The 14075-nt window shown below is 44.9% G+C and overlaps 1 protein-coding gene across 6 annotated transcripts in view; it reads left to right on the forward strand.

The window, feature by feature from the left end:
- Positions 1–14075, forward strand: part of LOC126253151 (serine/threonine-protein kinase tousled-like 2) — a 599627-nt gene that overhangs the window by 444444 nt on the left and 141108 nt on the right. For all 6 annotated transcript variants that reach the window (XM_049954296.1, XM_049954299.1, XM_049954297.1 and 3 more), the window contains one exon: positions 12172–12291. In XM_049954296.1, the coding sequence (XP_049810253.1) occupies positions 12172–12291 (120 nt within the window). The remainder of the gene's footprint in view (positions 1–12171; positions 12292–14075) is intronic.

Genomic DNA, 14075 nt, shown 5'->3' on the forward strand with positions numbered 1-14075 from the left:
AAGATTGATCCTATCGTAAATAGGTTACTGTTGGACTTTAACGAAGCCCTTGAGCTGAATAATACCGCAGTATACTGCCACCAGTTCAGGTGTGGGACGCAATACTGTAGACAACTATGACAACTATTACTGAGTGTGTAAGTGATAATTTTAGAATTCGAAATTCTACAGTATCAAGCCATGGAGGCGAACGTCAGTGGTATTAGAGCAACTGCTGTCGATATTGAGACTTTCCACTGTGTTAAGCTGTAGGCCAGATGTGCCCTTGCTCTCTTCAATTTTTCGTATAAGAAAATTTGCCTTTAGTCCTCATCTCACGTTTTCGTTCTTCCTGTACTTTTTATGTTGCCATAATGAACAGCTGCAGCATAGTGTCATCCAGTATTAGTAACTGCCACAGCATTATTGTTGTGCATATATGAAAACTATTGCGACAGGTCTTTACCGAGATGCATTGTGAATTTTTGTTGCAGCTTGCACTTTGCGCTCGATATTTGAGACGGAAGGAGGTCTCATTTCGACAGTAACACTATCATTGTTTTTTTGATTGCTCTTTCTTCTACAATGGTGAATTGAGAAGAGAGAGATTTTCCATACCAGAAACATAGAATCAAATAATAAAGTCTTTGTATGGTTTGATTTCTCGCCGTGCCTAATGGAGATGATGTAAATGGGGCAAATAAGACCAGTCAAACGCTAAAGAATTAGCATGCGATAATCTGAGCAGCATATTATGTGTAACGCCGTGTACCTCTTACGTGCGTTTTAATCGCTTGCATATCACATTTGATGGATTTTAAAGTATTTGGATGTGTGAATGGTGAAGGTGCATGCAGAAATGACAACATTCAAGTAAACTGGAAATAATAAAAGAGTATTCAGTGTACAATTACAGGAAAAATGAAACTATCCAGCAAATATATAGTCTAAGTGGATTACAGGAAGATGTAGGACTTAGCAAGTAACGCCGTGGAAAGGCATGTAATGAAGCCCTAGCACAGTGAGGCATGCTACGAGGCCTAGATCTGCAGATTGGATGTCCGCTGAGATAAGTTCCAGGATCGGGACTCGTCGGGAGTATACTCTAAATGAGGGACTGCCGAGCAGGGAACCCCCGAGAATGATTGACTACTTAAAGCACGTGTGCCGGTCTAGGTACTACTGAGGCAGAGGTATGCAGCTCAGAGTATTTTCAGGCACGTGATGTACGGAGGGTAATAGTCACGAGCTGGCTGCACCTCCTACAATCGATTGGCGCACCAACTGTCTACTGGTGGCATACTGAGTTCCTGGTGATAAGTTGCTTTGTTATTCTCTGGCTCGCTATCCGGATTTGTTGTGGTCGGAACTGGCTTGCAGACACTGTGCAGGTAGCAGACAACACCTGAGGCTAGACCACCTGCGAGACGCCGGTGTGCATGCGGTTGCAGTTCGGTCGGATTGTCGGTGTGGATACTGCAGCCCTTCTTACATGGGGAGAAGATCACAGAGCCACCTTTCTGGTAGCTGAAGATCCTGCATGCCCTTCTCCATAGCAAAGCCGTGGTATTGTTGCGGGGAGCTTGTTCTCCCATCCTCCCCACAGGAGGGGGAGGGGGGGACAGCGAGTGCGCAGTACCCATCCATAGTCGGAAAGAGCGGCGCCGACGGGTGTCCTGGGGAGATGCATTGGCGGCTAGAGCCCACACTCGAGGAACTGGAACCACAGTTTGAGAGGCGGCGTGAGAACAGTCACGACTAAAAAAGAAACAGATTAAGGATAAGACGTTGTTATAGGGACGATGGCGGTGGTGGCAGGAAGGAACGCGCAAAGGAAAAGGTCAGAGCATCGGAGAGTTGTTCCGCAAAGTGCACAGAAAAGGAAGAATAAGCCTCGGGAAAGGAATGACGAATAGTGACCCGTTCAGCCGAAGAGACCGGCGGAGCCAGTAAGGCCGGCAGATAGAGGGCGGTGCGCCAGAGGAGTCCATTGTGCGCAAAACTACCACTGGCTGGCATAACCCCGGAGTGGGTTATCCTGGCAGTCCTGGATCCTCAGACTGCTAGAGGCCGGGTGGCCTCGGAGATGGACAGAGGCCAATCATAGTGGAGGCCTGTTGGTGTGGTGATCGCGACAGATGTGAATTTTCGACACAGGGTGAGACATTAGAACACGAAAACAAAAAGAGTGCAGTCCATCGCAAAGGTACACTGAGATTACAACGACAGGCAGTATCAGAGGACACACTTAAGGAGAGCTGATCGAAATCAGAGGCCGTACTAGGTCCAGTCTGAAAATGCAATGTCACAGAGAGGCCAGAGCCAACAGAAGACGTAGTGCTAATGAGAGGACAAGAACTGAAAAGGGGTACTAGCACCAAACGGAAGAAGTGTCAGGCCGAAGCAGCAAGGAGAGCCTTCCTGAGTACGACCGACGACGAAAATGTGGTATCTCGTCGCTAAACCTGGGATTAGGCGAGATTGTAAGAAGCGCTGCTGGAGTCTCCGAAATGTGTGATCTCGTCACCTAGTCCTTTCCCTGAAGCAGTGCTACCCTCGAAAAGAGGACCTGTCATAGCTGCAGTTGGTAGACGCAACAGTAAAACCTCATAGGTAGATTGGAGGGCGCGGCAGTCGGATGGGAGACGTTATACTGTAGTGCTATGATCGTTACCAGTTCAATTATTGAAACGAGTATGACGTAGAGAGATGTTACCAGCGATGAAATTGCGACAATGAAAGGTGGAACTTTGTGGCAAAAGATGTTGCCAAGAAGATTTTTATCCACGCCGCCATTGATACCGTGGACGAGGCTTTGAGAAGTGGTTAAAACTGTGTCCTAATCGCCATTAAGAAGTGTGGCAAATTGCGTGGGTCCGGAACCATCCACGTCGCCATTAAAGTACTGGCTGGTTATAATTAAAGTGCACAGTGGCAGCGTAACTTATTAGATATAATGCGGAACAGATTTATGCTGGATAAAGATTAGTTCCAATTTTTGACCACCAGGTGCAAATCTGGCGCTGTACAAAACATCGTCGACGTTTGCGGTGCTCATATTGAATAAATTGTGCAAGCGGCTTTTAATAATAAAATCAGCGCTATGCCTTTCTTACTTGTCTGATCTTTTGTGCCTATGTCTCGTTCATAATCCATTACATACAGAAACAAATCTGTAAGTCTTCCTTGCATTCACAGCGCCAGATTTGCACCTGGAGGCTAAAATTGGAACCAATGTTTTTCCTGCGTAAATTACTGCATTGACATTTTCTGTGCCATGCAGTAGTTCCAGCCCAAACTGGACCTCTATGAGTAGCTCCATTTTAGTTATAAACATCCAGTATCTGCGTATGCGAATGGTGAAAGGTGAACGCAGGAATGACTGTAATCACAGAGACTGGAGGTAAAACACACATTCAGGATACAGTTACAGGCAGAAATAACACTATCAAGCAACCGTTCCACCTGTATGGGTTACAGGAAGACATTGGACTTAGCTGGTAGCTCTATGGGAACATTCATGATGCAGCCCCAGCGCAGTGAGATTTAACACGAGCCCTACGTCTGCAAGTCTGATTCGCACTGAGCTAATGGTCCGCCCATGATTGGCGATTGTCGGCGGTGGTCGGTAGTACACTCCGAGTGAGTGACCGCGGAGTCTTCAGCACAATGTCTCTGGAGTAACTCCCACCGATGACTGACTTCTCGGAGTACTACTGACGGGGAGGGAAGATTCCTATGCTAGCTGCGTCTCGCGAGAGTAGCGCCTGCAGTGGCAGCGTCCTGGGTTCTTGGTGATAAGCCGCGTTGTTGGTTGTTATTGATGATGATACGCTGGTTTGCTACCCGAAACTAGCTTGTTCGCAGACGCCTGTGCAGATAGCGGACAACGCCTGATGCTTGCGGGTCCTGAATTGCGTGCGGTTGCAGTCAGGTCGGAGTGTATAGGTGCGAATATCCCACATTTATTGAATTTAGTCGCTAATAACGGGCTTTGTTTGGCTTAATCTTGTAAATTTCGGAGGAAAAGCAGCTGTTCAACCTGTCTTGCTCTTAACTCATCTCTCCTTTTTTTTCCCTCTCATTATTTTTCGATAAAGATTTTAATGTAGGACGTTGTTGTTATTCGTCTTCGCCAGGGACAATAAAGTGGTGTTTCTGTACTAAACATTTCGTCAAGTTACGGCGAGGTGTCTCATTCCTGCTCTACCACACCAATGATTTAATAACTATACTCCATACGAATTAAATACTCAAGTTTACTTTCAACATTGTAGCCACAACTTGCTTATACAGCTTTTCCATATTGCTACAATAAATAATCAAAATGCTATGATACGAAAAGTTCCAGAAACCTTCGAATGGTAGAATGTGAACTCTATGCAATTTACTTACGTGTTTTATTTTACGTGTCCAGGACTTAGATACACAAAATTATGAGAATGCAACAGGTTAAATAAAAGTACTGTACAGTAATACAAGATACTGACAGTAATAACACAATAAAGCAAGACAACTGGACCGCAAGCTCCAGAATTCCGTGGTTTTGATGGCCTTATCTCTTGTTTCACAATGATTTTCTGTGGTGTAAGGATCGGGTAGGTTTCTGCAGACCGGGAGATTACGTATCTCCTGAAGGTCGCCACCCTCACATAATTCCTCCTAAGTGGTGTAACACCACTTCCTGAGGTTCGCCTTGTATCTTAACGTTCGTGTTATTAGTCGGTTTAGTCTTCCATAAAGCAAATGGCAGACGAAAGCCCACAGCAGGTTCTTCTTTGATGATGATCTTTCTATCCCTTCCACTTAACGAATCTTGCCACAGCTCTGTTCTGCGAGTTCCTTGTGCTGACGGAATTGCTGATGATGTGTGCATGAAGCTCCTCCTCGACCTCAGCTTAGATCTCTGTGCTTCATGCCTGAACAGGGGATGCCTGGGATAGGTTTCCTGCTTCTTTTTCTCAATTTCTGCAGTTTGTTCTTCTAAGGATGTCAGGTGGCGCTATACCCATAATGTGATCAGAGTTTGGTGACAGGAGTTGGTCGTAAGGAGCCAGTCACAACGCGTCCAGTCTCGTTAAATGCCACGTTCACCTGTTTAGCATGTGTGGAATTACGCCAGACTGGTGCTGCGTAGTCTGCTGCAGAGAAGCATAGTGCCAGGGCGGATGTACGGAGCACGTCAGGCTGCGATCCCCAGGAGGTGGCAGGAAGTTTACGTACGAGATTGTTCCGAGCAGATACTTTCAGCTTTGTTTCTTGGCACTGATCTTTAAATGTTAGAGACTACGGTCCAACTTTACTCACAGGTATTGTGGAGTATCGTAGTGACATAGTTGTTGCCCCTCTCCAGGTAGTACTTAACTCCCCCCTGGCTTCCCGGTTTCTCATATGAAAGGCGCAGACCTGCATCTTTCTGAAATTTGGCTTCAGGTGGCTATCATAATAATACTTGCCGAGATCCTCGAGGGCTGCTGTCAGCTTCGTCTCCACTTCCTCAGAGGTTTTGCCTTGAGCAATTGCTGTGTTATCTGGATAAATAAATGTTTTTGTTCAGGGTTCATTGGTTGGTCGTTAGTGTAGATGTTGTACAGCAGGGGTGGCAGTACGCTACCTTGAGGGAGACCATTCTCAAAGTTCCTCCGTCAGCTTTTCGTGTTATGTAGAGTGACAAAAAGCTGTTTTGCACAAAAAACTAGATGATATGTGCCAAGTGGTAGCCATTTGTAACTGAATATCCATTTCTAATTGTGGTTGACGGTGTCATGCGCTGCTGACAGACCTCTGGATGCCACTCCTGTGATTTGTCCTCTTTCGTATCAATCTTCTACATACTGAATCAGAGTGAGAATTTAACTGTAGCATCACCTTCCTGGGCAGAAACTGCTCATTTATAAGATTTTTATCTGCATGTTGGGAGATGTGATTGAGGATTAGCCTTTCCAGGACTTCGGACAGTTGGCAAAGAAGAGAAACTGGTAGGTTTAGGATCAGTTGGTTCCTTTCGAGGCTTGGGAAGTGCAACAACTTTGGCTTTGCAGCAGATCTTAGGAACATATAATTTTGAAATGGAAGTGTTCATTACATTTAAGATCTATTGCTTTGTTACTGGCCCAAACATTTTAATTTGTTCTGGTCTTAGATATCTACGCCTGTAGCTTAATTGTTCTCCACATATTGAAGAGTTGCTTCCAGTTGTTCCATGCTGAAGGGAGTACCAATTTAGTCTTTAACATCAGTATTTCTTTGAAGATTCCTGTGCACAGTTCTTCTTTTAGTTTTCCCATTCAACAATAGTTGATGTGCAATTTAAGCAGGTGTTACATTAAATAGGCTTGGACGAGAACTTGCGGGATCACTGTTAGGTCTCTTCAGCAGCTCCCACGCCTTACGGTTGTTCTGATTCATGTCTAGTTGTTTCACTATACCACAGCCACAACTTTTCTCTCTGCTTGTTGATGATATAGAATTCAATAGTTCCTTGCCTGTTGAGTTGTTTCTTCAGAGAATGGGTCAGTTTCAAACAGGTGTTCGTATTTCCGGTGGAGAGATCTTGACTCGTTATCGAGTCCAGGGATGTAAGATTTTCTGCATCCTCTAGGTGTATATATATATATATATATATACACGAGAGATGATTGTAACTAATTTGATAAGCATATCATACAACTCTGTGTTTGGCTCAAGCTTTATGAGTTCCTTATCGAGTTTGTGGCTGAAATTCTCCCACTGGACTCGCGTAAAATCGAATCGTCTTTTAAATTGGGCAGTTTCTTGCTGCAACGTAGCTGCCATAGTGCAGATCACTGGTCGCTGCTGAGTGTGAGGGAGACTCCAAAATTTCCTTCTTTGCCTGCTGGGCAATATGGTCACGAATAAATATGTTGTCTGGGTTATACTGGCCACGCCATCTCCCATGTTTGGAGGATGATGGCAGCTGTAGGTCATATATTAATATCAACCCCATCTGTTCAGCCCATTCTTAAATATCTTCACCACACTTATCAGTCTCCCAGTAACCCCAAGATGTGCTGTGGCAGTTGAAGTCACCCGCGACCAGCTTTATTGACTGGGATTGAAAATTAGAGGGTTCCATGAACTTGCATTCAGCATTTGGTGATTTATACACTGATGTCACCGTCCTTGACCGGATATCAACGGTTTGTCCTTAAATGGAGAAATAGGGATTATTAGTCGCAAACTCTATTAGTATCAACGTGACTTCGGCTCTTCTGCTTTACTCGTGCAGAATTTTAATGTTAGATACAGAGAAAGTTTTATCGGCTTCCTTCAGAAATAATAGAACCCTCGTAGGTGCAAAGTCTTTTGTGTAATGTTAAAGTGATTGTCAGTAGTTTGAATTACTTGATTCCTTCGTCAGTCTGTTTCTATATTCAGCCAATGTTTTCTGTATATTGGTACTACACCCCATATCTCAAGGAATCTTCTTCGTTGGTATGGAAAATGTCTAATGGTTAAAATATTACATTTGCTTAGAGTTCAGTTCTTCTTGCTAGTTGGATAATAAGAAACAGTAAATCTTTTTAAGTGACGAGCATCGTGTAGATTGTAAACAATCGTCTGAGCTATGCGTATCCGGGGTCGCAACATTAATTTTATGCTATTTAGGAAAACTCATTAATATTGTGTGAACGAATATCAAAATTACATGTCAATGTCGTGACGTTCCATCCTATTTGAAACTATCGGTTTTCAGAGCTGGCCCTTCTTTCTTTCTTAGCGATTGTTGAAGTTTCATATCGATATACTGTGTAAACTATTTGAAACTCACCTTTTGTGGAGTGTAGTAATTTTCGAATCGAAACTTGCAAAAAGTGAGATCGAAGCAGTTGCGCCCTGCAGGCGGCAGCGGCCGGAAGTCAAGGTCTAGGCGTGGCCCCGAAGGCAGGTGAAAGACGTGCCCCGACGGGAACGAGAAGTGTAGCACTTTCACAGAACGAAAAGGACGTTGGGCAAGGAAATTAAATCTATCTAGAGGTGCATTTCGAGACCGTTAGTTGCTCATGCTAACAGTTGTCTAGAACTGTACTCGTACATTGAGGAAAGCGCTTGACGACGTAGACGAAACTGCGAGTGGGATTCATTTACTAGTAACGCAATTGAGGTGGAAGTAATCCAACACATCAAATTATTTTACAGCTTCTCGATTAGTCACCGTTTTGATGAAAGAGAGAGTTACAGGAGAGATTCGAGTTGATATACGAAAAATGAAAATTGTCATAGCTGTATCTGGGGTTGGTAGTTTTTTCTCTCAACATAGAAAGTTTCTGACATAGCCTTTATTTCCTCTTACTATTAAAAAAATGTGAAAGCCAAACGCAGTTTCTCTCCTCACCCTATCCTCCTACTTTCCTCTTCGCGTATCCTAATTAAAAATATTTGTACGACAACACTTAACCTGAAGCCAGATGTACCTGCAAAGGCATTGTGTAATGGGTGTGCGGCAACTTTTTCACGGATGTTCTGCTTCTCCACCAGCGGCGAGGCGGGTGAGACAAAGTTGGGCATGATCCGACCTTACTTTCCTTCCGGTCATTTTGGACAAAAGAGGTAGCTGTCGATGGGCGTCAGTTCCGGGTTGTGCAATGGAAGAGAATGCGCCCACGCATTATCTTCGAGAATTTCGAACCCTTTAGATTCTTGTGCCAACTGTTCCTCGTAATAGCTAATGAAATTATGGAATTCCTTAGTGAACCGCTTGTTGCTGTATGTGACGCCTTCGCCGTCTCAAAAAAAAAGAAAATGTCAGAAAGACTTTTCTGTGCTCACGATAGTAATCATCAATCGGAAGAGTTGTGACGCCGTACTACTGACTGTTTCCTTAGTTACGGATAAGAAAGTAAGGCCATATTTCATGTCCTATCGCCAAATCTGGAGGAAAAAGCGTCTTTATCGGCGTAATGGCAAGACGTCAATTCTTTAGAAGATAGCGGTCCTAATCCGTTCCTAAATGAGTTAAGGAAAATTCTTTGAAAAGGATATGACCGATTTCCTTCCCAAATCCGAGCTTGTACTATTTCGCTAGCTACTTCACACTGAGCGGACGTTAAGCCCTAAATTTCTGCAATTTTTCCTTGTTTGTTGATAGTGTACGGCTACCAGCCGCAAATTGGTTTTAGGTTACTGTATTGAAAGAGTACCGTAAGAATAAAGTAATCTAAAACCCATTTGTGGCTGGTTGCTGTACAACGTCAACAATTTATTTAACAGTCACGGTCACCAACCATGTCTTTATATGACAAAATTGCATTTTTCCGTATTGACTTTGAACATTTCAAGCAGATAAGGGAAGATTTTCACCTCTCTCTTTCTCAAATTGGATGTAAACTACAGAGGTCTCATTTCGCACACATTCTGATGTTCCACAATCCTCTACGTGACCTTGTGCCCACGGTTCACTTTTGTGTTGAGACGCGCCTATCCGCTGGACTAAGTTGTCCACTATGGGACGTTACTGTCAGTGATCGACGGATTCTGAAACTTGAATTGAGGGAAATAGTCCCTCCAGCTGTTCCTGAATTGAGTGACCGAGCCGGCCGAAGTGGCCGCGCGGTTCTGGCGCTGCAGTCTGGAACCGCGAGACCGCTACGGTCGCAGGTTCGAATCCTGCCTCGGGCATGGATGTGTGTGATGTCCTTAGGTTAGTTAGGTTTAACTAGTTCTAAGTTCTAGGGGACTAATGACCTCAGCAGTTGAGTCCCATAGTGCTCAGAGCCATTTGAACCATTTTGAGTGACCGACGCCAATGAGATAAGCTATCTTTCATACGCGAGGCCGTGCATCCATATGCATCCAGTTGAACGACTCAATTTACATTGAATCTTATGCCTCACACCATTTCACTCGAGGCGCACGGAGATACGTCTTTGGCTCACTGTAGCCGTCGTGTAGCATATGAAATGAAATAAATCGCCATTACTTGTGCATTGCACGAAGACAGACGAAAATCTCCAGACGGGAGGCAGTGAGCCTCTTGTCACCTGTCGTATTCGTCGTCATTTATCTTCTTTAAATTTCGGCACACTCAAGTCAGCATCTCTGTTTCTGCCCACTGTTGATCGTCAGGATACCGTGTGGTAGACGTCTTCTGTGCCAATCTCAATCGAGAGTTGATTGGGAGTGTTACATTAAAAAAGTAAAGCTGTTGTCAGTCCGGATGTTGATTTAAACAGCACAGAGCTTTACTAGGCGTGGTTCTTGTGGATGTGGTATGCTGTTGCTTTCCTCTCACTTTTGAAAGACTACTCTGTTATAGAATGGCTTATAGTTTAACGTTGTTTCCGAACGACGATGCAGCTCGGTATTTTCACGTTAATAAACATTGCCAGAAGTGAAAGAAGTGTTAACTTCCAAATAAAAATCGAAATCCTAATACTGGGTGGGCATAACAGTTCTTTATTTTTTGTATATTGCGTTTCTTCATGGTCAAAACACTCGCAGCCTAAACTACTTTCTTTGTGGGGAATGTATTGTAACTGACTTGTCCAGTAAACAACACGCCGACATGTAGGGGTTCGGCTATCACGTAATATACAAGCTGCAGCGACCGGGACTTCGACTCATTACGCCGATGACCGGCTGAAGAGAGCAGCATCCTGATCCATGACGTCCGCGTGGAAGGGACCTAATTAGTCATGACCGTGTTCTCATTGTTTTCGTTTAACATTACCGTTGAAACACATTGACTACTGCTGCTTTTCATGTATTTTTGTAAATCTAAAAGTAGTTGTAGGCTTGTCGACAACACAGGAAGGCGTGAGCTGTTGCGTCATCATCATCTATCGAGAGCTGTTGCGTCATCATCTATCGAGATCTGTTGCGTCAGTACTTCAGCCACTGCTAATGCCGTTAGTTTGCATATTCTGTGAATGATACTGGCGGCCTCTCGCTGTGATAAGTCATTTTTGCAGTAGTGGCAACACACTGACCATTTAAATGATTTCTCAAGGTATTTTAAACTCTCTCTCTCTCTCTCTCTCTCTCTCTCTCTCTCTCTCCCTCCCCCTCCCTCCCCCTCCCCCTCCCTCCCCCTCCCTCCCCCTCCCTCCCTCCCTCCGTTCTTTCCTCCCCTACACATTTCGTACTACTTCTATGGAGTAACAGAAGTTATCAAGCAAATATGATTTCAGTTTGTGTTTGAAGTTAATTATATTATTCATTAAATCCTTTATATCATTGGGTAGATGGCCAAAGATTTTTATAGCTGATGAATACCTCACTCTTATCTGAGTCGCTACTGTTGCTTTCAAACTATGATTAGAGACAACGAACTTCAGAAGAGAGTAAATGTGCAGCGATGCATCCCAATAGTTGAAAGAGCCGACTTCAAGATGCTCTTGAGTGGACAATGCACATTATTCTTATTACATGCTCCAGTGAAACAAACACCTTTTTTTCCTAAATGAAGACTTACGCCAAAATGCGATGTGTTCACATTAGCGAATGAAATATAGAAAAAGTAACTCCACTTTTTTTTAATTTTCGTCTATAAAATGTTACATAAACCGTAAATAAATAAAACTGCAGAGGCAAGATGTTAAACATCTGACTTCCAATTCAGGTTTCTGTCAATACAGACCCCTAAGAATTTAGAGTATTCCGTTTCATTTACTGGTCATGCACTATTTCTACCGTGGTGATTAGATGTTGTGCAGGAAAGAATTGCATATATTGTGTTTTATACAAATTCAGTGAGAGTCCATTTGCAGAGAACGAGTTATTAACTTTCAACTTATTTACATATGCAGGTTTTGAAGTTACGCCATTGGGCTTGAATATAATAATTTTTTAGAACATTTCTCGTGGAGAAACGGCTGTGTGACGAAAAAGTTCTTTAAAAATGAAGACAAACAGTGTCGACCGCAAAAACATTTACTTCGATGGTAACCGGTGGCGTTGAATGGAGTGGGTGTTGTAACTCCACGAACGTCAACTCCTCATAGCAGCTGGCGATCGTGAGGATGGTCAAGAACTGACCGAAACCAGTTACTATCGAAATAAGTGTTTTTGCGGTCGAGGCTGTTAGTTTTCATTGTGAGCAAGCTGTCACAATAGGCAGAGTGTGGCGACACGCAGTGCCCCTAGAGAGGAGTGCTAGTGTGTTGTGGAGCAGCGGCGCGGCGCCCAGCAATGCCCGTGCTGCGGCTCAGCTCTCCGTGTGGTGTGTTCCAGGGCGGCGGGGCGGAGTACGGGACGTCCGCTAGCTGCCCGCAGTGCCCCGCCGCGCGCTGCGGCCTGCCCACTACCACGGCCGTTGACTGGGCTGCCGTCTCCAACTCCCGGGAGCGACAGGTAACTAACTGCATAGCTGCTGCTCGTCACTTCCGGTCTGGCCTCAGGAAACTTCCTGTTGTCTCAATCCTCATCGTGCCTTGATGACAACAAATTTTCTGTGCGCTGCTTGCAGCCTGCTTCAAGGACTGGAGGATCCAAGACCTCACTGTTGAATTTATTTCATGCAAAAAGAGAGAAATATCTATGATATCTACTACATCTACCAGTAAGTACATTCACGAGATGTGTGTTGGTGCCAGAGGGAGCGTTCTGCAGTTTGTCGAAAACGGCAGTTCTCTAAATATTCTCTGTAGTGTTTTTGCGAAACGAAGGAAGTCTTTCCTCCAGAGATTCCCATTCGAGTTCACGGAGCATTTCCGTAACACACGCTTGTCGTTCGAACGTATCAGTAACCATTCTGGCAATACGCCTCTACATTGCTCCGATGTCTTCCTTCAGTCCGACCTGATAGGTATGCCGAACACTCCAGCAGTGCTCAAGAATGGACTGCACTAGTTCTCTTACACAGTCTGCTTCACAGATGAACCATATTTTCTAAAAATTCTCCCAATGACTCGGTGTCGACGATTCGCTTTCCTTACAACTGACGTTACGTCCTCGTTCCATTTCATATCGCCGGCCGTGGCGGCCGAGCGGTTCTAGGCGCTTCAGTCTGGAACCGCGCGACCGCTACGGTCGCAGGTTCGAATCCTGCTTCGGGCATGGATGTGTGTGATGTCCTTAGGTTACTTAGGTTTAAGTAGTTCTAAGTCTATGGGACTGATGACCTCAGAAGTTAAGTCCCATAGTGCTAAGAGCCATTTCATATCGCTTTGTTACGTCAGGCATAAATATTGAATATAACTGAGTGTCAAGCAACACACCACTACCACTGTGTTCCAGCATTGTAGTATTGTTTTTCCTACTCACCTCAATCAACTACCTGCCTCTGGAGCCGAGGTCGCTAACGTACGCCTGTGCAACGACGCTCGACTCGGAAGTAAGCCGATTCGAATTGTGGTGGTGGATGAAATTTTCACTGCCAGTATTTGGCCAGCAAGGGGGAAGTGGTGGTTTATGGTTCAAATGGCTCTGAACACTATGGGACTCAACTTATGAGGTCATCAGTCCCCTAGAACGTAGAACTACTTAAACCTAACTAACCTAAGGACATCACACACATCCATGCCCGAGGCAGGATTCGAACCTGCGACCGTAGCGGCCGCGCGGTTCCAGAGTATAGCGCCTAGAATCGCTCGGCCACTCCGGCCGGCGTGGTGGTTTATAACAATCATTGAGAGAGGGCATGTGACACTGTTGGTGGTTCCCCCTGCGGGTCCGGGATAAGAATAGGCCCGAGGTATTCCTGCATGTCGTAAGAGGCGACTAAAAGGAGTTTCAACCGTTTCGGCCTTCCATGTGATGGTCCCCCTTGGGGTTTGACCTCCATTTTTCAAAATTCTACAGAAGTACGAGCCTTTTGGGGAAGGACGCCTTACGTGGTGTCTCACTGGTCCTCAGTGCACTAAGTCCTTGGTACTCAGCATTGTAACGGCGTTGTAACCACACCCACTATTCCTCAAATTGGGCCTAAACGCCTGATGGGTTGCACAAATTACGCCCATAGTGCGTCCCCATCTGCACCTACGATCATGATGGACTTTCCATGGCACCCGAAATCCAGCACGGTAGCCAGCCCGTTGTGGTTGGGTCGTCATGTACCCTCTAGGTTGTAGCCCCCTGACAACACAGGGATCGTACTGCCGATACCTGAGCTGCACCCTCCCCATGTCGGCCAAGGA

This window comes from Schistocerca nitens, chromosome 4 (genome assembly GCF_023898315.1).
Source record: "Schistocerca nitens isolate TAMUIC-IGC-003100 chromosome 4, iqSchNite1.1, whole genome shotgun sequence".
Classification (NCBI taxonomy): Eukaryota; Metazoa; Arthropoda; class Insecta; order Orthoptera; family Acrididae; genus Schistocerca; species Schistocerca nitens.